The sequence below is a fragment of the Salvelinus alpinus genome, chromosome 8 (assembly GCF_045679555.1).
Source record: "Salvelinus alpinus chromosome 8, SLU_Salpinus.1, whole genome shotgun sequence".
In the NCBI taxonomy this organism is placed as follows: domain Eukaryota; kingdom Metazoa; phylum Chordata; class Actinopteri; order Salmoniformes; family Salmonidae; genus Salvelinus; species Salvelinus alpinus.
Window position 1 is genome coordinate 68,366,275 of NC_092093.1, and position 24,083 is coordinate 68,390,357.

Below are 24,083 nucleotides of genomic sequence, written 5' to 3' on the forward strand. Positions count from 1 at the left end.
AAAAGACCTTCAACAGGAGAAAAGGAGAAGTATGAAGAATGTGGCTGAACATCATCGAAATGAAGAGGAGACAAAGACAAAAGAGACAGAAAGAGACAAAAGAGACAGAAAGAGCGACCATGAAGTTTGAGTATTGAATTTAGATAATAAAATATCTCCTTTTCGAGCAAGATGAAACTCTGAAATGTTGTCACCACACACTTCAAAATCACTTCTATGGCTAATCCTTATTTATGAACCCAAGTGCCGAATGATAACCAATCTTTATATAAATTGCATCCTAAGCTAGGCTAAATAAAACAAAGGCTTTCTATCTACACAGGAAGTGGCTAAATCTGACTTACCTAACCGACTCTAATGCAGGAAGTTTTCTGGAATTTCGGGTCGCTTAAGTCCAAAGAGTGTAATATTTTGTATTTATTGATTCATTTTGGGATGTAAGAACATTTTCTGTGTAAACTTAAACAACTAAAACCAGATACAAAGTATGTAGAAAAGATAATGGACCTAGACTTCTATATTTTTCAAAAATATAATCTTTGAGAACTAACAATGACCAAAATAAAAGCTAGACAGTCAAGAAGAATTGTAAATTCAAAAAACAACAAATTGACAGAAGGCTCTAATAAAACTAAGAGAACTGAGGGGCACATTTCACTAACGCCATATAAGGAAACGTTTACAGGTTGTTGTTTAAATCATTTAAAGATCACTAGGCCTTGTACTTACATAAGAACAAGGTTGTGAGGCATCCTGTGTAGGAAAACACTTTTTTTTTTGTAGATATTACACAAAGAACAGGAAGTAAAAACATAGAAGTCCAGCCAACCATGTCACTGCCTTCTTACATAATGATATTGCAGCAACATTATACTGTATACTGTTATGATACTTAGTGTCTAACCCCTTGACATTGAGTGTCTAACCTTATGACATTGAGAGTGTAAGTGGATGACCAAGAGGTAGAGAAAGTATTGTGAGTCATGCCAAGGTTGTGATCTGGCCATATTAGAATAGAATACAAGTGTAGTGATTTCTGAACAACAAATGTGATTCAACCACTAACCATAGTCTTAACCTTAACTACCCTGACCGTAGAACTAATAATAGATAACGGAACAAAAACCAGGGGAGAGGAAAGAGGGACAGAATGAAAGAGTGAATGAAAGAAAGAGAATTGAAAGAGAGGGAAAGAGTGGTTATGAAGATTGCACCCTAATGGCAGTTACGTTGCCCATGTTCTCGCATCGTATATTCATATAAGCAGAAGTATTCTAATATTCCTAATGACATTTCAGTCTGTGACTGGGTGTGGTGGTGCTTATTCCATTACATAGCACATTAAGGGAGGGAATCATGAAAAATGCATAGAATGTATGAGTGAAGGTACATGGGACATTAACTACATTGTAGGGAGAAAGATGGAGAGAGAGAAAGAGAGGAAGGAGGAGAGAAAGAGAGAGCCCCCACATTAACTGGGCCATATGGTTGAAAGACTCCTCATCCCTCTGGTCACCTCAGGGCCAAACAGTTGCCCTAAGACACTGAACTAAGGTCATTTTATAATTTTTCTGCCTGTTTAAGGATAGGATTGAGGGATGGTAAGCTGATCCAATATCTGTGCCTAAGGCTACCAATCTTATCTACCTCACCCCTTACCTCAGCATTCAAATTGGATGCCTTCTCCTCCCATTCCTTCCTAGCAAGGGCCCAGGCCTCTCTCTGTTCCTCCTCTCTCTTCTTCCACTTCTCTTCTCTCTTTCTGTGCTCCTCCTCTTTCAGTCTCTGGTCCTCATCATGTTGTCTCTCATCCTCTCTCTTACTCTGCTTCTCTTTCCTTCTCTCCTCTTCTCTCTTCCCCTGCTTCTCTTTCCTTTCATCTTCCTCCCTCTTCCTCTCCAGCTCTCTCTGTCTGTGTTCTTCCTCTCTCTTCCTCCACTCCTCTTCTGCTATCCTCTGTTCCACCTCCTGTTTCTTTACCTCCTCCTCTAGCTGTCTCATCCTATCCTTCTGTTTGGAAAGCTGAGGGGAGACCACACAGAAATACTACACTTTTCTATAAGAACATATAGTGCCTTCGGAAAGTATTCAGACCCCTTGACTTAAAAAAATAAATAATAATTACGTTAGAGCATTATTCTAAAATGGATGAAATCGTTTTCCCCCCTCATCAACCTACACACAATACCCCATAATGACAAAGCAAAAACCTGAAATATCACATTTACATAAGTAATTCAGACACTTTACTCAGTACTTTGTTGAAGCACCATTGGAAGCTATTACAGCATTGAGTCTTGGGTATGACGCTACAAGCTTGGCACACCTGTATCAAATCAAATCAAATTGTATTGGTCAAATACACATGGTTAGCAGATGTTATTGCAAGTGTAGCGAAATGCTTATGCTTCTAAATCCGACAGTGCAGCAGTATCTAACAGGTAACATCTAACAAGTTCCACAACAAAACCTAATACACACAATCTAGTAAAGGAATGGGATAAGAATATATAAGTATAAAATATATGGATGAGCAGTGACAGAGCAGCTAAGATGCAATAGATAGTATAGATGGTGTAGTATTCAGTATAGTGTAGTATTCAGTATACTGTATATACAGTGGTTGCTCCACAAAAATGTTGTGATTATGCTGCGGGACAGAGGTAATTTGTGGTTTAGTACGGTACCCTGCGTCACCACTTCATTGCTCCAGACCAGCGCAAGTGGGAGTTAGAGCACTGATTATGCTTTTGGGTCACAAGGCCTAATGTGTCTCTGTAGTACTGTAGCCTACTCCCGACAGGTCACGTTGTACAGTGCCTTAGTGGTGCAGCGGTCTAAGACATTGCATTGCAGTGCAGTGCAAGCTGTGTTGCTACAGATGCTGGTTCAATACCCGTGATGGCCTCGACTGGGAGATCCATGAGATGACTGTAGGTTTTTGGTTTCTCTCCCTCTAAAAACAGAAATAAATAATTCTAAATAACAAACTGGCTTTATTTACAAATTAGCCCATGGGGAAGGGAGGAGGAGGAGGAAGGGGAGGGGGGTGGACCGCCACCCCGCCCCACTGGGTAGCACAGAGCAACACTAAGGGGCATTGCACTAATAATGTCGCTGACTAGGGAAACGTTCCCACTGTTCTTAGTGCCAGTCTGCACGTTCAAACTAGAATGTACCTTAGATATGAATTCGGAGGGCAGATATTATTAAATATTAAAGCATTAGACCTCTCACTAAAGGCATCAGTCAAAAGTTGTACTTAAATCCGAACTGGATTTAACGAAAAATGACATGAAAAGCACACATTTGTAAATTGTAATTGGAAAGTAATTGGAAAGGTAGATACAAATTATTTGTGTCTAACCCAACTGCTCACCAGGCAGAGCAATTGCCGTCCGGACCGTTATGCTGTTCTGCTATAGCCTAATAAACAAATGCCGTTGGCTTATATCTTCAAAATGCTTTAAATGCTTTATTATCCAAATGTAAAAGCATATACTGTACAGTACTGTATTTCTTCATCAGCATCTTTATGACTTATTTAATAAAATAATGATAAAAATACTCTTTCAAAATGCCGATGTTAATTTAGTTACGGATCCATAACGAATTACTATGGGAATAAATATCACTGAATTACAGAAATATTGTAACAAAGTTGTCTAATGAAGGTAAACAAATTGTTGCTTACTGGAAAATACTCTTTCAAACACACATGGTAATGTTATACAGCGCCATTATGGCTATTAGCAGGTAGCTGGACAATAGACTTGCCTAGAAGGAGGATAGGGGGAGAAATCTATCGTCAAATGTATTTCTTAGTTAGGTTGGCTGTATCACAACCGGCTGTGATTGGTTGCAATTTCAGTTTAATCCACCAGAAAATACAAAAAAAAGAATACAACAAAAAGTATTATCATTATGTCACGATCGTCTATGGGTGAGAGAGAGGACCAAGGCGCAGCGTGTGCAAAATACATTCTCTTTTATTTAGAGAAGGGAAAAACACAAAACGAACACTGAATACAAACTAAACAAAACAACAAACGACCATGAAGCTAACGACGTAAGTGCATAGACAAGCAACAAACGTTCAACATAGACAATTACCCACAAAACCCAACTGCCTATGGCTGCCTTAAATATGGCTCTCAATCAGAGACAATAAACCACAGCTGCCTCTAATTGAGAACCAATCTAGGCAGCCATAGACATACAAACACCTAGACAAGGCACTGACCCATTAAACGTACAAACCCCTAGACAAACCAAAACACATACATTCCCCATGTCACACCCTGACCTAACTAAAATAATAATGAAAACAAAGATAACTAAGGCCAGGGTGTGACACATTATTATTACGTATCACATCGACTGTGATGGGAGTCCCATAGGGCAGTGCACAATTGGCCCAGCGTTTCTCTCCCTCTAAAAAACAGAAATAAATGCTTTGGCCTTTACAAATATATTTCACCCTTTATTCAGATTACAAATGGCTCACTTTCGTTTTTTTGGAAACAAAATAACCTCCAAAATATCGTTATATATTATCAACTTGATGGCACAGTCATATAGCCGGCACCTACATAAAGCTGAGTGACTCACTCATTCATGGCTTTGGATCAAAATAAATAAGTATCGACATTCTTTCTGATAGTCTTTAATAAAGAAATGTTTTGGTTATCCTGACCTGGACACCATGTGCAGTATTATAATAGGTCATTATAAGCTATTAGCAGGACAATATACCTTTACCAACGCCTCACTGTATTTTGATACTTTGTGAATGGGGCCTCCCCAGTGGCGCATTGCCACAGATGCAGGTTCGATACCCGTGCCGGCCGCCACCGGGAGACCCATGAGGCGGATTTTGGTTTTAATTTAGAATCCTCCAATCCTCTATATGTAATTATTGGCGGAGAGCCACGTCATATTTTTAGATATACTGTAGGCCTAACGTAGGCGACATGAGTCTCACTAGTGTTGAGTAATGTGCTGTTAAAAGTGGTGTCGGTCTTATTTATTTAAAGAGCATATTGAAGTTAGAAGCAATAGGATTTGAAGCAATAGCTTACAACTATTTTAGCACCGTTTCGCGTTGCTCTGAGACAAGCATGGGGACTGGTCTTGATAAATCAATGAGATTTTTATTTTCACTGAATCTCCGTTTGGGTATTGGTTAGACTACAATTATACAATTAGGGTGTAGAAATGTTATGCTCTTAGTGTAACCTTTATTTAACTAGGCAAGTCAGTTAAGAACAAATTATTATTTACAAGGACAGCCTACTCCTTCCTCCCCCTCGGGGAATTGAACCCCGGTCTCCCACGTGACAGCATGACACGGGATTCTTTAGGTAAATATCCCAGTACTGTAGCCTACTCACGACCGTCGTACAGCGACATATTTAACGGAAACCCAGGCGGTTTTTGGATTTTCTTGGAATAGAAACACCATAATATTAATCAAATTAATAAAGCAACATTTCTTAAAATCTGTCCCATTTACTATGTTCTTACAAAAAAGGTTTGAAATTCTCTAGAACAGCCACTATTGAAGGCTATCAAATGCGTCTCAAAGATACCCTCGGGTGGTCAAACTAGCACGAACTAGCATTAATGGTAACAGTGGTTGACACTTAAATAACGTGCCATAGAATTCTGCGTCACCATGCAAGCTGTGCTTGTACACTGCAAACTTTTAAAGGACAAACCACTGTACATATGAGATAAGTAATGCAAGATATGTAAACATTCTTAACGTGGCATTATTAAAGTGACTAGTGTAACATTTATTAAAGTGGCTAATGTGCTGGTGATGGTTGTTTAACTTCTCTAGGATAGAGGGCAGCATTTTCACGTTTGGATGAAAAGCATACCCAAATTCAACTGCCAGCTACTCCTCCCCTGAAGATAAGATATGCATATTATTAGTAGATTTGGATAGAAAACACTCAGAAGTTTCTAAAACTGTTTGAATCATGTCTGTGAGTATAACACAACTTATTTAGCAGGCGAAACCCCGAGGACAAACCATTCAGATTTTTCTTTTTTGAGGTCACTCTCTTTTCAATGGGTTTTCATTGGGAACACAGATTTCTAATTGACCTTCTTGCAGTTCCTACCGCTTCCACTGGATGTCAACAGTCTTTAGAAATTGGTTGAGGTTTTTTCCTATGTGTAATGAAGAAGTACGGCCATCTTGAACGAGGGTCACTGGAAGTGTACTGTTAGTTAGAGGCGCGTGACCAGAAAGCTAGCTACAGTTTATTTACGTTAAAAAATACCTAAAGTTGTATTACAAAAGTAGTTTGAAATGGTTTGGCAAAGTTTACAGGTAACTTTTGAGATATTTTGTAGTCACGTTTCACAAGTTGGAACCGGTGTTTTTCTGGATCAAACGCGCCAAATAAATGGACATTTTGGATAAATATATACGGAATTAATCGAACAAAAGGACCATTTGTGATGTTTATGGGACATATGAGTGCTAACAACAGAAGCTCGTCAAAGGTAAGGCATGAATTATATTTTTATTTCTAAGTTGTGTGTCGCGCCTGCAGGGTTGAAATATGCTTCTCTCTCTTTGTTTACTATGGTGCTAACTCAGATAATAGCATTGTTTGCTTTCGCCGAAAAGCCTATTTGAATTCTGACATGTTGGCTGGATTCACAACCAGTGTAGCTTTTATTTGGTATCTTTCATGTGTGATTTAATGAAAGTTAGATTTTTATATATATATATTTTTTTTTTTTGGCGCTCTGCATTTTCTCTGGCTTTTGGCCAAGTGAGACAGTAGCGTCCCGCCTAAACTCAGATTTCTGAATATAAATATGAACTTTACCGAACAAAACATACATGTATTGTGTAACATGAAGTCCTATGAGTGTCATCTGATGAAGATCATCAAAGGTTAGTGATTAATTTTATCTCTATTTCTGCTTTTTATTACTCCTCTCTTTGGCTGGAAAAATGACTGTGTTTTTCTGTGGCTATGTACTGACCTAACATAATCGCAAGGTGTGCTTTCGCCGTAAATCCTTTTTGAAATCAGACATGTTGGCTGGATTCACAACAAGTGTAGCTTTAATTTGGTGTCTTTCATGTGTGATTTCATGAAAGTTTGATTTTTATAGTAATTTATTTGAATTTGACGCTCTGCATTTTTACTGGCTTTTGGCCAAGTGGGACGTTAGCACCACGCTCTGGAGAGCCTTGCGGTTGTGGGCGGTGCAGTTGCCGTACCAGATGGTGATACAGTCCTAATAGCATGCTCTCGATTGTGCACCTGTAAAAGTTAGTGAGGGTTTTCAGTGACAAGCCACATTTTTTCAGCCTCCTAAGGTTGAAGAGGTGCTGTTGTGCCTTCTTTACCACACTGTCTGTGTGCGTGGAACATTTCAGTTTGTCGGTGATATGTACACTGAGGAACTTAAAACTTTCCACCTTCTCCACTGCTGTCCCGTTGATGTGGATAGGGGGGTGCTCCCGTTGCTGTTTCATGAAGTCCACGATCATACTTTTTGTTTTGCTGACATTGAGTGAGAGGTCATTTTCCTGACACCACACTCAGAGAGCCCTCACCTCCTCCATGTAGGCTGTATTGTCATTGATGGTAATCAAGCCTACCACTGTTGTGTCATCTACAAACTTGATGATTGAGTTGGAGGCGTTCATGCCCACGCAGTCGTGGGTGAACATGGAGAAAAGGAGGGGGCTGAACACGCACCCTTGTGGGGCCCCAGTATTGTGGATCAGCGGAGTGGAGATGTTGTTTCCTACCTTCACCACCTGTGGGCGGCCCCTCAGGAAGTCCAGGATCCAGTCGCATAGGGGAGGTCAAGACCCAGGGACTCAAGCTTAACGATGAGTTTGGAGGGTACTATGGTGTTGAATGCTGAGCTGTAGTCAATGAACAGCATTCTTACATAGGTATTCCTCTTGTCCAGATGGGATAGGGCAGTGTGAAAGCGATTGTATTGTCTGTGGACCTATTGGGGCGGTAAGCAAATTGAAGTGGGTCTAGGGTGACAGATAGAGTGGAGGTGATATGACTAGTCTGAAAGCACTTCATGATGACAGAAGTGAGTGCTACGGTGCAATAGTCATTTAGTTCAGTTACCTTGGCCTTCTAGGGAACAGGAACAATGGTGGCCATCTTGAAGCATGTGGGGACAGCAGACTGGCATAGGTATTGATTGAATATGTCTGTCACGACTTCCACCGAAGGTGGCTCCACTTCCTGTTCGGGTGGCGCTCGGCGGTCGTCGTCACCGGCCTACTAGCTGCCAGCGATCCCTTCTCCCTTTTCTGTTGGTTTTGTCTTATTGGTTACACCTGTTTCTTGTTTAGGTTTTAGTTGGGCTATTTAAGACCGGCTTTGGTGCGGGCTTATTTCCTCTGTTCGTGTTTGTGGTTGTGAGATTTTCTTGTTTTCCCCGGACTGGTTGGGTCCTGTTTTTGGGCCGGTCTTTGTTATGCGCCTGGTGTTTTGGCGTGACCATTTTCCTGCGCCGGAATAAAAAACGATTGTCCTTTACCCTCTGTTCCCTGCGCCTGACTCCGCACCCACTACTCATAGAAGTGCGTTACAATGTCCATAAACACACCAGCCAGCTGGTCTGCGCATGCTCTGAGGACGCGGCTAGGAATGCCATCTGGGCCGGCAGCCTTGCGAAGGTTAACACATTTAAATGTTTTACTCAAGTCGGCCACAGAGAAGGAGAGCCCACAGTCTTTGGTGGCGGTTCGCGTCGGTGGCACTGTATTGTCCTCAAAGTGCGCAAAGAAGTTGTTTAATTTTTGGAAGCAAGACGTCGATGTCCGCAGCGGTGCTGGTTTTCTTTTTGTAATCCGTGATTGTCTGTAGACTCTGCCACATACGTCTCGAGTTTGAGCCGTTGAATTGCGACTCCACTTTGTCTCTATACTGACACTTTGCTTGTTTGATTGCCTTACGTAGGGAATAACTACACTGTTTGTATTCGACCATATTCCCAGTTGCAGTGCCATGATAAAATGCGGTGGTATGTGCTTTTAGTTATGCACGAATGCTGCCATCAATCCACGGTTTCTGGTTAGGGAAGGTTTTAATAGTCACAGTGGGTACAACATCTCCTATACACTTCCTAATAAACTCACTCACTGACTCAGCGTATATGTTGATGTTGTTATCTGAGGCTACCCGGAACATATCCTAGTCCACGTGATCAAAGCAATCTTGAAGCGTGGAATCCGATTGGTCAGACCAGCGTTGGATAGACCTAAGAACGGGTGCTTCCTGTTTAAGTTTCTGTCTATAGGAGGGGAGCAACAAAATGGAGTCATGGTCATATTTGCCAAAAGGAGGGCGGGGGAGGGCCTTGTATGCATCGCGGAAGTTAGAGTAGCAATGGTCGAGCGTGTAACTCGTTTGTGTACTGCAATCGATATGCTGATAGAATTTAGGTAGCCTTGTTTTCAAATTAGCTTTGTTAAAATCCCCAGCTATAATAAATGCAGCCTCTGGATATATGGTTTCCAGTTTGTACAAAGTCCAGTGAAGTTCCTTGATGGCCGTCATGGTATCCGCTTGCAGGGGGATATACACAGCTGTGACAATAACAGAGGAGAGTTCTCTTGGGAGACAATACGGTCGGCATTTGATTGTGAGGAATTCTAGGTCAGGTGAACAAAAGGACTTGAGTTCATGTATGTTGTTACAATTACACCATGAGTCGTTAATCATGAAACTTACACCCCGCCCTTCTTATTAACGGAGAGATGTCAATTCCTGTCGGCACGAGGAACTGAAAATCCCGTTGGGACATGCTGTCGGAGTCAGTACAGCCAAGCTAGCCATGTTTCCATGAAACAGAGTATGTTACAATCCCGGATATCTCTTTGGAAAGCAACTCTTGCCCTAATTTCGTCGGCTTTGTTAACTTGGGATTGGACATTAGCGAGTAATATACTCGGAAGCGGTGGGTGGTGTGCGCGCATCCGAAGCCTCACGAGAAGACCACTCTGGCACCTTCTAATCTGGCCGCGTTATTTTGGGTCGGCCTCTAGAATCAGTTCGAATGCCCTGGGAGGTGCAGACAAAGGATCCGCTTTGGGAAGGTCATATTCCTGGTCGTAGTGCTGGTTCTGCTGGTAAGTTCACATCTCTCTGATATCCAATAGTTCTTCCCGACTGCATGTAATAACATTTAAGGTTTTCTGGGCTAACAATGTAAGAAATAATACATAAAAAGTTTCTCCCATTCTTCTCTGCAGATCCTCTCAAGCGCTGTCAGGTATTGGAGAGACCTATTTACAGGTCTCTCCAGAGAGGTTAGATCAGGTTCAAGTCCGGGCTTGTCCCAAAGCCACTCTTGTGTTGTCTTGGCTGTGTGCTTAGGGTCGTTTTCATCAAGGATCTCTCAATACTTTGCTCCATTCATCTTTCACTCAATCCTGACTAGTCTCCCAGTCCCTGCCGCTGAAAAACATCCCCACAGAATGATGCTGCCACTACCATGCTTCACCGTAGGGATGGTGCCAGGTTCTCCCATCTCCACAGAGGAACTCTAGAGCTCTGTCAGAGTGACCATTGGGTTCTTGGCCAGCTCCCTGACCAAGGAGCTTCTCCCCCGATTGACCTTCAATGCTGCAGACATTTTTTTGTACCTCTGGTACCGCTTGCCGTGCGGTAGCAGAGAGAACAGTCTATGACTGGGTGGCTGGAGCCTTTGACAATTTTTAAGGTCTTCCTCTGACACCACCTGGTATAGAGGTCCTGGATGGCAGAAAGCCAGTGATGTACTGGGCCGTACGCACTACCATCTGTAGTGCCTTACGGTTGGAGGCCGAGCAGTTGCATTATCAGGCAGTGATGCAACCAGTCAGGATGCTCTCGATGGTGTAGCTGTGCCCTCTTCACGACTGTCTTGGTGTGTTTGGACCATGATAGTTTGTTGGTGATGTGGACGCCAAGGAACTTGAAGCTCTCAACCTGCTCTACTACAGCCCCGCGATGAGAATGGGGGCGTGCTCGGTCCTCCTTTTCCTGTAGTCCACAATCATCCCCTTTGTCTTGATCAAGTTGAGGGAGAGGTTATTGTCCCGGCACCAAACGGCCAGGTCTCTGAGCTCCTCCCTTTAGGCTGTCTCATCGTTGTTGGTGATCAGGCCTACCACTGTTGTGTCATCGGTAAACTTAATGATGGTGTTGGAGTTGTGCCTGGCCATGAAGTCATGAGTGAACAAGGAGTACAGGAAGGGACTGAGCACGCACCCCTGAGTGGCCCCTGTGTTGAGGATCAGTGTGGCAGATGTGTTGTTACCTACCCGTACCATCTGGGGGCGTCCCGTCAGGAAGTCCAGGATCCAGTAGCAGAGGGAGGTGTTTAGTCCCAGGGTCCGTAGCTTAGTGATGAGCTTTGAGGGCACTATGGTGTTGAATGCTGAACTGTAGTCAATGAATAGCATTCTCACATAGGTGTTCCTGTTGTCCAGGTGGGAAAGGGCAGTGTGGAGTGCAATAGAGATTGCGTTTTCCTGAATTTAAAATTGATTAAATTGAGATGTTGTGTCACTGTCCTCCACACAATAACCTATAATATCAAATTGGAATTATGTTTTGAGACATTTTTACAAATTAATTTAAAATGAAAAGCTGGAATGTCTTGAGTCAATAAATATTTAACCCTTTTGGTATGGCAAGCCTAAATAAGTTCAGGAGTAGAATTTGCATAAGAAGTCGCATAATAAATTGCATGGACTCATTCTGTGTGCAATAATAGTGTTTAACATGATTTTTGAATGACTACCTCATCTCTGTATCCCACATACAATTATCTGTAAGGTCCCTCAGTCGAGCAGTGAAACACAGATTCAACCACAAAGACCAGGGAGGTTTTCCAATGCCTCGCAAAGAAGGGCACCTATTGGTAGATAAGTAAAACATAATATTAATAACAGACATTGAATATCCCTTTGAGCACGGTGCAGTTATTAATTACACTTTGAATTGTGGATTAATACACCCAGTCACTACAAAGATACAGGTGTCCTTCCTAACTCAGTTGCCGGAGAGGAAGGAAAACGCTCAGGGATTTCACCCTGAGCCCAATGGTGACTTTAAAACAGTTACAGAGTTTAATGGCTGATCAGAGAAAACTGATTAACAACATTGTAATTACTCCGCAATACTAACGTAATTGACAGAGTGAAAAGAATGAAGCCTGTACAGAATGCAAATATTTCAAAACATGCATCCTGTTTGCAACAAGGCACTAAAATAATACTGCAAAAAATGTGGGTAAGCAATTAAGTTTTTGTCCTGAAAACAAAGTGTTATGTTTGGGACAAATACAATACAACACATTTTTATTTTATTTATTTTACCTTTATTTAACTAGGCAAGTCAGTTAAGAACAAATTCTTATTTTCAATGACGGCCTAGGAACAGTGGGGTAACTGCATTGTTCAGGGAAAGAACAACAGATTTTTACCTTGTTGACTCTGGGATTCAATCTTGCTACCTTTCGGTTACTAGTCCAACGCTCTAACCACTAGGCTACCTGCCGCCCCAACATTAAGAGTACCACTCTTCATATTTGCAACCATAGTGGTGGCTGCATCATGTTATAGGTATGCTTGTAATCGTTAAGGACTGGGGAGTTTTGCAGGATAAAAAAAATTATGGATTGGAGCTTAGCACAGGCAAAATCCTAGAGGAAAACCTAGTTCAGTTTGCTTCCAACAGACACTGGGAGATGAATTCACCTTTCAGCAGGACAATAACCATTTTGACTTAAAATTTGCTTGAAAATCTATGTCAAGACTTGAAAATGGCTGTCTAGCAATGATCAACAACCGTCTTGACAGAGCTTGTAGATTTTTTAAAAGAATAATGTCCAAATATTGTACAATCCAGGTGTGCAAAGCTCTTAGAGACGTAGCCAGAAAGACTCAGAGCTGTAATCACTACCAAAGGGGATTCTAACATGTATTGACTCAGGGGTGTGAAAACCTATGTAAATTAGATATTTCTGCATTTAATTCTCAATACATTTGCAAAAAAGGTTTAAAAACATGTTTTCACTTTGACATTATGGGGTATTGTGTGAAGATGGGTGAGAAAAAAAACTATTTAGAGGGAGAGAGAGAGCGCGCGCGCGCGCGCGCGCGAGAGAGAGAGAGAGAGAGAGAGAGAGAGAGAGAGAGAGAGAGAGAGAGAGAGAGAGAGAGAGAGAGAGAGAGAGAGAGAGAGAGAGAGAGAGAGAGAGAGAGAGAGAGAGAGAGAGAGAGAGAGAGAGAGAGAGAGAGAGAGAGAGAGAGAGAGAATAGTGTGCTAGCGCTAGCCCCATGCAGTTAAACAGCAGTGGGTGTAATTTCGTGACACTTCATAAGGAGGTGTGGGAAAGCTGTAAAACTCCCTGGTTTAATCTGGGCAGCCATTTTGTAACCTGGGGGCTGGACATGTAAGTCATTCATCACACGCTGAGCACACGCTTTAACACACAACACATGTAGCGCTGCTGGCTACACTGCCACAGCAATATCGTAAAAACTACCACATCCAAGGAAAAAATACTACAACAACAACAAAACTGTTCCATCCACGGTATCAAGGAATAAGGAATTAAAAAGACCAGAACAAGCACGATGGTTGCAGTTCAGAATGTGCTTCCTCTCTTCTCTGTATCTCCTCCGAATCCCAGTCTTGGTGTGTGTGTGTGTGACTCTCTCCTCCATACCTCAGTTTTGTTGAGTGTGTTATTCTCCAGTTGGAAGGTCTTGATGTCTCTCTCCAGACAAAGGATGGTTCTGTCTCTAGTCCTCAGCTGGCTCCTCAGATCCTCTACCTCAAGGTTAGGACTCATAGGGCTGTAGCAGAGACAAAATCATTTCAAAGGCAATGCAGGTACAGATATGGTTATCCTCAGACAGATCTGTCAGTTAACTACTATTTTTAGAACTTAAACCCAATGTTAAACACAGATACACACACAAACTCAGTTGGGAGACGCCTGTGAGCTCGACAGCTGTCAGAGGTGTCGGCATAGGGAGAAGATCGACAGACGGCTCTCACCACACACTCCCAAAGTCACCAAGCTCATATCAAATTTGGATGTTAAATATTTCAAAAGTTGTACAAGCAGAGACATATTGCAGGCGCACGCACACACACCCGCACACACACACAATCAAGAAGAAACAGAACAGAGTTGTGAATCCTGCTAAACTCATGAGGAATCACAGACATGCTGGTAAGAAAGAAATTGACTGATGCTGATTTCTGTTCTGATTTCACCAGGCAAAGTACATATATTAGGAGGCAATATACCAGTCAGACATTTATTATATCAAATATTCAGTGACAAGTTTTAGTCCTCAACTTCTCAAAAGAGCCAATTTATCTGTCTTTTTTTTTAACCTATTTCTAGAGGTTTTTTATCCACCATTTCCCAAATAGCCAGAATTTCATCTCAATTATCTACAATTTCATTATCTTGTCTGACCTAGCTGCCGTTCTACGGGTGGAAATCTCTGGAAATATAAAACCAGCTGAAATGTGGAACAGGGTACTTGAGAAAGGACATGTCTGAAATGAGAGAGTTGAATAGAGAAATGGTCTGGTGAATGGGAAGTAAGTGCAGCCAATTTTGGGTCTATTTTGTGAAACAGGACAGTTTTTCTAAGGACTGTAGATTGTCCCAGGGCTGAAACACTCTCACATGCTGGGATAAGAGAGCCTGTTTATCTGGGCTCTGACACACGCACGGACACAGGCATGCATATTCATACACACACACACACACACACACACACACACGCACACAAACACAGGATACACACACACACGCCATCTCTGTCTCTTTGAGCATGCCAGTCTAGCTCAGACACAGGGACAGTGGTACTGTGGGTATGTTTGCACCAGACCAGGACTACAGAGCTCTACTGCACCTGTATCCTTATCATCTACATCTTATTAACCTGCATATTCTCATCACAGAACTCTTCAATACTACGGCTATATAGTCTATTGAATCAGGGTTGAAAATAAACAATAGGGTATATATTTTTTTCCTTTCTCGTATTTAAAAAAATATATAAAGCCTAATTCAAGAGAAAAGGCATTCCCTGTTGACATGAAATGAAACCGTTTTATTCCCCCTCTAACAAAATGGCCTGGCAATTTCATATTTTCAAATCATGAAAATTGCACCCTGCATTCTCGATAAATGCACAAGCAAGTTAGGGCAGAAAATGTATCCCGCTAAACTGTAGCATTCGTTAAAGGCTAATATGTTTTGCCGCTTTTGTGTGGGAATACAATTTGGCACACCGCTATCGGTCTTTTAGGAACGTCCCATGACTATTATATAAGAAATGTGGGCTGTACATTGAGAGAAAATGATAAGTGTTTAATAAATGACATTATGCCATGAGGAGAGATGAGGGAAAAACCTCCATTTAGAACCATGAGTGTTATAATGATTATTTACAGGGCTGAGAGACGGACAGGGAAAGAGGATATTGTGTTGAAACAGCCTCTCCATTTTCTCAACCTGTCACTCAGAGTTATTATCCAAGCCTAACACAATTAGCTATGAATATGCAATAATAACATGAAATTGCCACCACCCCTCGGCGCGCGCGCGAGAGTGAGGGTGAGAGTGTGTGAGTGTGTGTGTGAGTGTGTGTGTGTGTGTGTGTGTGTGCGCCTCCAGGGCAGTAATCTTTGGTTCTGTAAATCAATTTTTTTCCTACATCATTACAGCAGCAAGGCATAATTCATCAGAATAACACACACACGTAAGCACATGCACAAACAAAGACACACACGTGCCAGGGTTAATATACATCCTGGCAGGTTGTTATTAACCATGTGTGTGTCAGTGGTGACACACACACCACACTGAGCCCTCTCCTCCAGTGTGTCCCGAGGGTGATGTTAGACACCAGCGCTGAGCTGCCACTCCTATTAACCCCTGTGTTAATGAGAGCAGCCCTGCCAGGCAGACAGATGGCACAGCTGCCACCCTGCCACACACTCGTACACACACGCACACTTCCTCGTCTCTCCCTTCCATAAGCCAAATGCGTTCTCTCCTCGCCGTCTCCTCCTCTCTCTTCCCCTGTCTTTCCTCCTCCACCCCCCCCCCCCCCCCCCTGCTGTCCCCCAGCTGGTGAGTTGTGACATCTGCTGGGCCGGGACACGACTGAGCATCTGGCAGCAACAGAGAGAGGGAGGAGGGAAGAGAGGGAGGAGGGAGAGTGTAGCGCTACTGACAGCAGGGGAAGGAGGGATGGAGGGAGAGAGAGAGAAGGAGAGAGGGAGGAAGACACTCTCGATCACAACAGAAGAGGGGGGATGTGAGAGAAAACAAGAAGAAAAGGAGAAAGAGGGATTTATGTTGACCATCCATGACAGAGAAAAGAGACTTAGCTTTCTGCAATGTTTAGGTATAACTATGTTCAACTACTCATTTGACAAACATTTGAAAGTATAGGCTTTTCATTTACAATTTAATATTTATTTTCCTCAGACATTTTGTGCATGGCATAAAAATGTGTCTCTGCCCTACTTTTAAAAGATAAAAAAGTTATTTTGTGGATCTGCATAGAGAAGTGTGCATACATCTGTGTGTGTGTGTATGTGTGTGTGTGTGTGTTAATGACTGTGGCAGCTGACAATATAGAGTTCACCGTATCCACACTGACCCACCGTACTGCAAAGTATTGATTTGTTAGCTTGGCCTAATAACAGCAGAACATACACACACAGCGAGGACCTAAGAATGTCAATACAGGAAGAACAAGTGGTATCTATCTCTCCTGGTTCCCTCAGGAGGAAAATACATCTCTCTTTTACCACAGTGACATACTGAGCCAGGTGGTATCTATCTCTCCTGGTTCCCTCAGGAGGAAAATACATCTCTCTTTTACCACAGTGACATACTGAGCCAGGTGGTATCTATCTCTCCTGGTTCCCTCAGGAGGAAAATACATCTCTCTTTTACCACAGTGACATACTGAGCCAGGTGGTATCTATCTCTCCTGGTTCCCTCAGGAGGAAAATACATCTCTCTTTTACCACAGTGACATACTGAGCCAGGTGGTATCTATCTCTCCTGGTTCCCTCAGGAGGAAAATACATCTCTCTTTTACCACAGTGACATACTGAGCCAGGTGGTATCTATCTCTCCTGGTTCCCTCAGGAGGAAAATACATCTCTCTTTTACCACAGTGACATACTGAGCCAGGTGGTATCTATCTCTCCTGGTTCCCTCAGGAGGAAAATACATCTCTCTTTTACCACAGTGACATACTGAGCCAGGTGGTATCTATCTCTCCTGGTTCCCTCAGGAGGAAAATACATCTCTCTTTTACCACAGTGACATACTGAGCCAGGTGGTATCTATCTCTCCTGGTTCCCTCAGGAGGAAAATACATCTCTCTTTTACCACAGTGACATACTGAGCCAGGTGGTATCTATCTCTCCTGGTTCCCTCAGGAGGAAAATACATCTCTCTTTTACCACAGTGACATACTGAGCCAGGTGGTATCTATCTCTCCTGGTTCCCTCAGGAGGAAAATACATCTCTCTTTTACCACAGTGACATACTGAGCCAGGTGGTATCTATCTCTCCTGGTTCCCTCAGGAGGAAAATACATCTCTCTTTTACCACAGTGACATACTGAGCCAGGTGGTATCTATCTCTCCTGGTTCCCTCAGGAGGAAAATACATCTCTCTTTTACCACAGTGACATACTGAGCCAGGTGGTATCTATCTCTCCTGGTTCCCTCAGGAGGAAAATACATCTCTCTTTTACCACAGTGACATACTGAGCCAGGGGAAACATATGGCTCATCACTGACTTACTGTACATTATCATTCATGTTACATTTTCCTTCTTCCTCCACTTTGATAAAAACACACCGTACAGTATTGTTGTCCACTAAAGATTCATAGCTGTGTTTCTTCATTTAAATGGATAGCACGGTTCCAAGAAAGGTTCAGATAAGACATGAATTGCTGCAGGTAATTTTCCTTATTATTTCGGCACTTCAACAACAACAACAAAAAACATTCCAGTTTACTTACACTATTGAGCATATACAGTTGAAGTTGGAAGTTTACATACACTTAGGTTGGAGTCATTAAAACTTGTTTTTCAACCACTCCACAAATTTCTTGTTAATAAACTTGAGTTTTGGCAAGTCGGTTAGGACATCTACTTTGTGCATGACACAAGTAATCTTTCCAACAATTGTTTACAGACAGATTATTTCACGTATAATTCACTGTATCACAATTCCAGTGGGTCAGAAGTTTACATGCACTAAGTTGACTCTGCCTTTAAACAGCTTGGAAAATTCCAGAAAATGATGTCATGGCTTTTCTAGCTTCTGATAGGCTAATTGACATAATTTGAGTCAATTGGAGGTGTACCTGTGGATGTATTTCAAGGCCTACCTTCAAACTCAGTGCCTCTGCTTGACATCATGGGAAAATCAAAAGAAATCAGCTCAAAAAAATTGTAGACCTCCACAAGTCTGTTTCATCCTTGGGTGCAATTTCGACTGAAGGTACCATGTTCATCTGTACAAACAATAGTACACAAGTATAAACACCATGGGACCACGCAGCCGTCATACCGCTCAGGAAGGAGACGCATTCTGTCTCCTAGAGATGAACGTACTTTGGTGCGAAAAGTGCAAATCAATTCCAGAACAACAGCAAGGGACCTTGTGAAGATGCTGAAGGAAACAGGTACAAACAGGTACAAACCTGACTCAGTTACACCCAACTTATTGTGGGATGCTTGTGGAAGGCTACCCAAAATGTTTGACCCAAGTTAAACAATTTAAAGGCAATGCTACCAAATACTAAATGAGTGTATGTAAACTTCTGACCCACTGGGATGTGATGAAAGAAATAAAAGCTGAAATAAATAATTCTCTCTACTATTGTTCTGATATTTCACATTCTTAAAATAAAGTGGTGATCCTAACTGACCTAAGACAGGGATTTTTTACTCAAAATAAATGTCAGGAATTGTGGAAAACTGAGTTTAAATGTATTTGGCTACGGTGTATGTAAACTTCGAACTTCAACTGTATAAATTATTAGCATGATATTATAAAGATATATATTTTAAATCATCTCCAGCCCACTCTGTTATACCATACCTGAATGTTATTTCATCAAATAAATTATTAAATAACTGAAAATATAATGATATAAATAAAATCTAAACAAAGTCGATATAAATGGAACTAGATGAAAGGCGCACACACACACACGCACACGCACACACACACACCTGGTGCTACCCCTGAGGGTAGTGGTGTGTGTTCCAGTGTGTTGTGTTTAATGTTGATGCTGGTGGCAGGTAACAACCCAGAGCTTCATATCCACCCGCTGCTTTCACACACCGCTACTGTTATTGCATTTCATTTGATTGATTTACCTCATTTATTTAATTATTTTCTTTATTTGTCACTTTTTTACACATATCCATCCCACTCTCTTCAGCAGAGAACAGTAAGTATTGTTTCATTTAATTAATTCTACATTATATTACCTACTTTTGTTGAAAATATAGTTTTTTAGTTTTTTTTATTCACAGATAGTTTTTATTATTGGATGAATTAATAACATGTTTAACTAGATAGAGAGACAGAAAGGGAGAGAGGGAATGCAGGAAATGGAGCCGCACTGCATTCTGGGTATAATGCAAATCGCTTTGCATATCGCCGTGGGGACAGCCTTGTTGCCGTGGCTCCCCTGGTGTTACAGAACCCCCTATGGACCGACCCCCTCACCAGGTACCAGTCTCATCCCTCAGGTGAAACACAGTCCACTGTGGAGAAGAAATCTAATTTTATTTTCTAAGAGAAATGATCACAGCAACCCAGGTGAAAAAAAAAGCAACTTCATGTGCTGTTATGTAGACATCTATAAGCACGATAATGCCTTGAGGTGAGTTACGTTGAGAAGTTAGTTTGAGGCTTCCTAACTTACGTATGAGTCGAGGTTTCAATCATCTTCTCCAACGAGCCTGTCCTTAGAGTGACCCCAGAAACCTGTCACATAACAGAGGGGGAAAAACCACAGGGGAAAGAAAGGAAGAAAATTAAGTCCTAGTTAAAGTCTAAAGCTATCCATCAGATTTATAACAGTTATAATGTAAGAAATATTAACGGGGGCATGGATGGATCAGCAGACTCACATTAGCTCTCTAACGGTCCCACTCAGAAATAGCAAAACATGGACAAGATGAAAGCAGATACTTGATGAAATATGATTATGCTAATAACATTTAGTTATGCACCATTCTCTACGGGGATTAAATCAAAAACGTTGACGCAATCTCTGACATGGAGTAGTGTTGAACTAAAAGGAGTTTATTCAGACTAAAAAGGAGCACACACACAAACACTTCAATATCCGTACACACAGAAGTCTTTGATTTTTCCATACAGGGTTCATCCTCGGATCTACGTTGTCCACTACTGTACTGTATGTTCACAAGCCCTTAGCATCATCAGAACAGTGAAACACCCAAGAAGACATGACCAACATCCAACAGAAATAGAGAACACACCTTTGAGGCTCAAAAAGCTGTATGGAAGAACGTGTGGACATTGGACCAATATTGCCCAAACAAACAAACATAGAAAGCTCCATGGGAAAACACAGTAAGTAGACAATAGTCTGACTCTGGACTGAAAAGACTGACGTGCTTACTGTTTAGTACACGTTTCCTCAGTAGATAAAGACATGTCTGCACTTTGGTATCTACTGTACAAACAAGGACAATGTAACAATTAGTTTTACAGACCTTCAGACTGTATTCAGTGTGTCTGTGTGTATATATATATGTGTGTGTTTGTGTATATACTGTATGTGTGTGTGCGTGATAGAGGGAGACACTCTCAGCGCTGTCTGTGGGTGGAAGCTGTCGTTGTCGTGCCGACGGTAGAGCTGGTGAAATACGACCCAGCATGCACTCTATCGCCGCGGTGACAGGGGTCGCTCTGGGAAACGGAAATCAATGCTGACGGAAACGACTCACAGGTCAGCAGGGTGTGTGTGTGTGTGTGTGTGTGTGTGCGTGAGCGAGAAAGAGAGAATTGCCTAAGTAAGGCTGTGCATATGCCCCCGCAAAGACACACACACCAACTTGAGCATTAGTGAATTGGTGATCCACACTGAGGGAGTGGATCATATTGGGAAAGGAAAATCAAATCAAATTTTATTTGTCACATGCGCCGAATACAACAGGTGTAGACCGTACCCTGAAATGCTTACTTACAAGCCCTAAACAATGCAGTTTTAAGAAAATGAGAGTTAATAAAATATTTATTAAATAAACTACATTTAAAAAAAGTAACACAATCAAATAACGAGGCTATATACAGAGGGTACCGGTACCGAGTCAATGTGTGGGGGTACAGGTTAGTCAAGGTAATATGTACATGTAGGTAGGGGTAAAGTGACTATGCATAGATAATAAACAGCCAGTATTTCAAATATATATACAGTGGGGAGAACAAGTATTTGATACACTGCCGATTTTGAAGGTTTTCCTACTTACAAAGCATGTAGAGGTCTGTAATTTTTATCATAGGTACACTTCAACTGTGAGAGACGGAATCTAAAACAAAAATCCAGAAAATCACATTGTATGATTTTTAAGTAATTAAATTGCATTTTATTGCGTGACATAAGTATTTGATACATCAGAAAAGCAGAACTTAATATTTGGTACAGAAACCTTTGTTTGCAATTACAAAGATCATACGTTTCCTGTAGTTATTGACCAGGTTTGCACACACTGCAGCAGGGATTTTGGCCCACTCCTCCATACATACCTTCTCCAGATCCTTCAGGTTTCGGGGCTGTCGGTGGGCAATACGGACGTTCAGCTCCCTCCAAAGATTTTCTATTGGGTTCAGGTCTGGAGACTGGCTAGGCCACTCCAGGACCTTGAGATGCTTCTTACGGAGCCACTCCTTAGTTGCCCTGGCTGTGTGTTTCGGGTCGTTGTCATGCTGGAAGATCCAGCCACGACCCATCTTCAATGCTCTTACTGAGGGAAGGAGGTTTTTGGCCAAGATCTCGCGATACATGGCCCCATCCATCCTCCCCTCAATACGGTGCAGTCGTCCTGTCCCCTTTGCAGAAAAGCATCCCCAAAGAATTATGTTTCCACCTCCATGCTTCACGGTTGGGAGGGTGTTCTTGGGGTTGTACTCAACCTTCTTCTTCCTCCAAACACGGCGAGTGGAGTTTAGACCAAAAAGCTCTATTTTTGTCTTATCAGACCACATGACCTTCTCCCATTCCTCCTCTGGATCATCCAGATGGTCATTGGCAAACTTCAGACGGGCCTGGACATGCGCTGGCTTGAGCAGGGGGACCTTGCGTGCGCTGCAGGATTTCAATCCATGACAGCGTAGTGTGTTACTAATGGTTTTCTTTGAGACTGTGGTCCCAGCTCTCTTCAGGTCATTGACCAGGTCCTGCCGTGTAGTTCTGGGCTGATCCCTCACCTTCCTTATGATCATTGATGCCCCACGAGGTGAGATCTTGCATGGAGCCCCAGACCGAGGGTGATTGACCGTCATCTTGAACATCTTCCATTTTCTAATAATTGCGCCAACAGTTGTTGCCTTCTCACCAAGCTGCTTGCCTATTGTCCTGTAGCCCATCCCAGCCTTGTGCAGGTCTACAATTTTATCCCTGATGTCCTTACACAGCTCTCTGGTCTTGGCCATTGTGGAGAGATTGGAGTCTGTTTGATTGAGTGTGTGTACAGGTGTCTTTTATACAGGTAACAAGTTCAAACAGGTGCAGTTAATACAGGTAATGAGTGGAGAACAGGAGGGCTTCTAAAAGAAAAACTAACAGGTCTGTGAGAGCCGGAATTCTTACTGGTTGGTAGGTGATCAAATACTTATGTCACGCAATAAAATGCAATTTAATTACTTAAAAATCATACAATGTGATTTTCTGGATTTTTGTTTTAGATTCCGTCTCTCACAGTTGAAGTGTACCTATGATAAAAATTACAGACCTCTACATGCTTTGTAAGTAGGAAAACCTTCAAAATCGGCAGTGTATCAAATACTTGTTCTCCCCACTGTATAACCTTTATTTCACTAGGGCAAGTGAGTTAAGAACAAATTGTTATTTTACAATGATGACGACCTACCCCGGCCAAACCCTCCCCTAAACCGGACGGCGCTGGGCCAATTGTGCGCCGCCCTATAGTTGTGATACAGCCTGGGATGGAACGAGGGTCTGTAGTGACGCCTCTAGCACTAAGACACAGTGCCTAAGACCACTGAGCCACTCGGGAGGAGCAGCAGTGTAGCGGGGGGGGGGGGGGGGGGGGTCAATGCAAATAGTCCGGGTGGTCATTTGATTAATTGTTCAGGAGTCTTATGGCTTGGTGGTAGAAGCTGTTAACAAGCCTTTTGGACCTAGACTTGTCGCTCTGGTACCGCTTGCTGTGTGGTAGCAGAGAAAACAGTCTATTACTTGGGTGGCTGGAGTCTTTGACAATTTTTTGTGCCTTCCTCTGACACCGCCTAGTATAGAGGTCCTGGATGGCAGGAAGCTTGGCCCCAGTGATGTACTGGGCCGTAGGCACTACCCCAGTGGCGTGCCGTGGACCTGGGGCCTGGGCCTTCAGTGAGGTACTACACAGTCCCACCCGAATTAATCCACCTCTTATTACCATCATTATGATGCCATGGCTCTAGACACTATACATTTAGACAGAAACGCACTATAACCAGGTGTTGCGTCACCTTGAAATTGACAAATTGACATTTTGGGGTAAACAGTGTTTACCCAAAAACATGACACAATCAGTGAGTCTTTTCAATATTTCCCTTCACCTTTTCATTGTGCAGCTCCGTTGCCCTGCGCGCTTGTTTTTTGAGCTGTAGATCCACTCCGGTGTCCCCAAAAGTTTTCAAAAGCACCATTGCTTGTAAGTGCCCAGCCGTACTTTGGAGTCTCGTTGCTGCCTTGGTTAGACAACTCAAGTTTGCAAAGCCAGTGTGGCTCCAAACACCAAATCG

The 24,083-nt window shown here is 42.4% G+C and overlaps 1 protein-coding gene across 1 annotated transcript in view; it reads right to left on the minus strand.

The window, feature by feature from the left end:
- The window catches only part of LOC139583582 (polyamine-modulated factor 1-binding protein 1-like), a 163,126-nt gene that overhangs the window by 110,710 nt on the left and 28,333 nt on the right, over positions 1–24,083 (minus strand). Inside the window, exons 4-5 of the mRNA XM_071414825.1 lie at positions 20,011–20,072; positions 13,732–13,861 (exon numbers count right to left, since the gene is read on the minus strand). Coding sequence (XP_071270926.1) covers positions 13,732–13,861; positions 20,011–20,072 — 192 coding nt within the window. The remainder of the gene's footprint in view (positions 1–13,731; positions 13,862–20,010; positions 20,073–24,083) is intronic.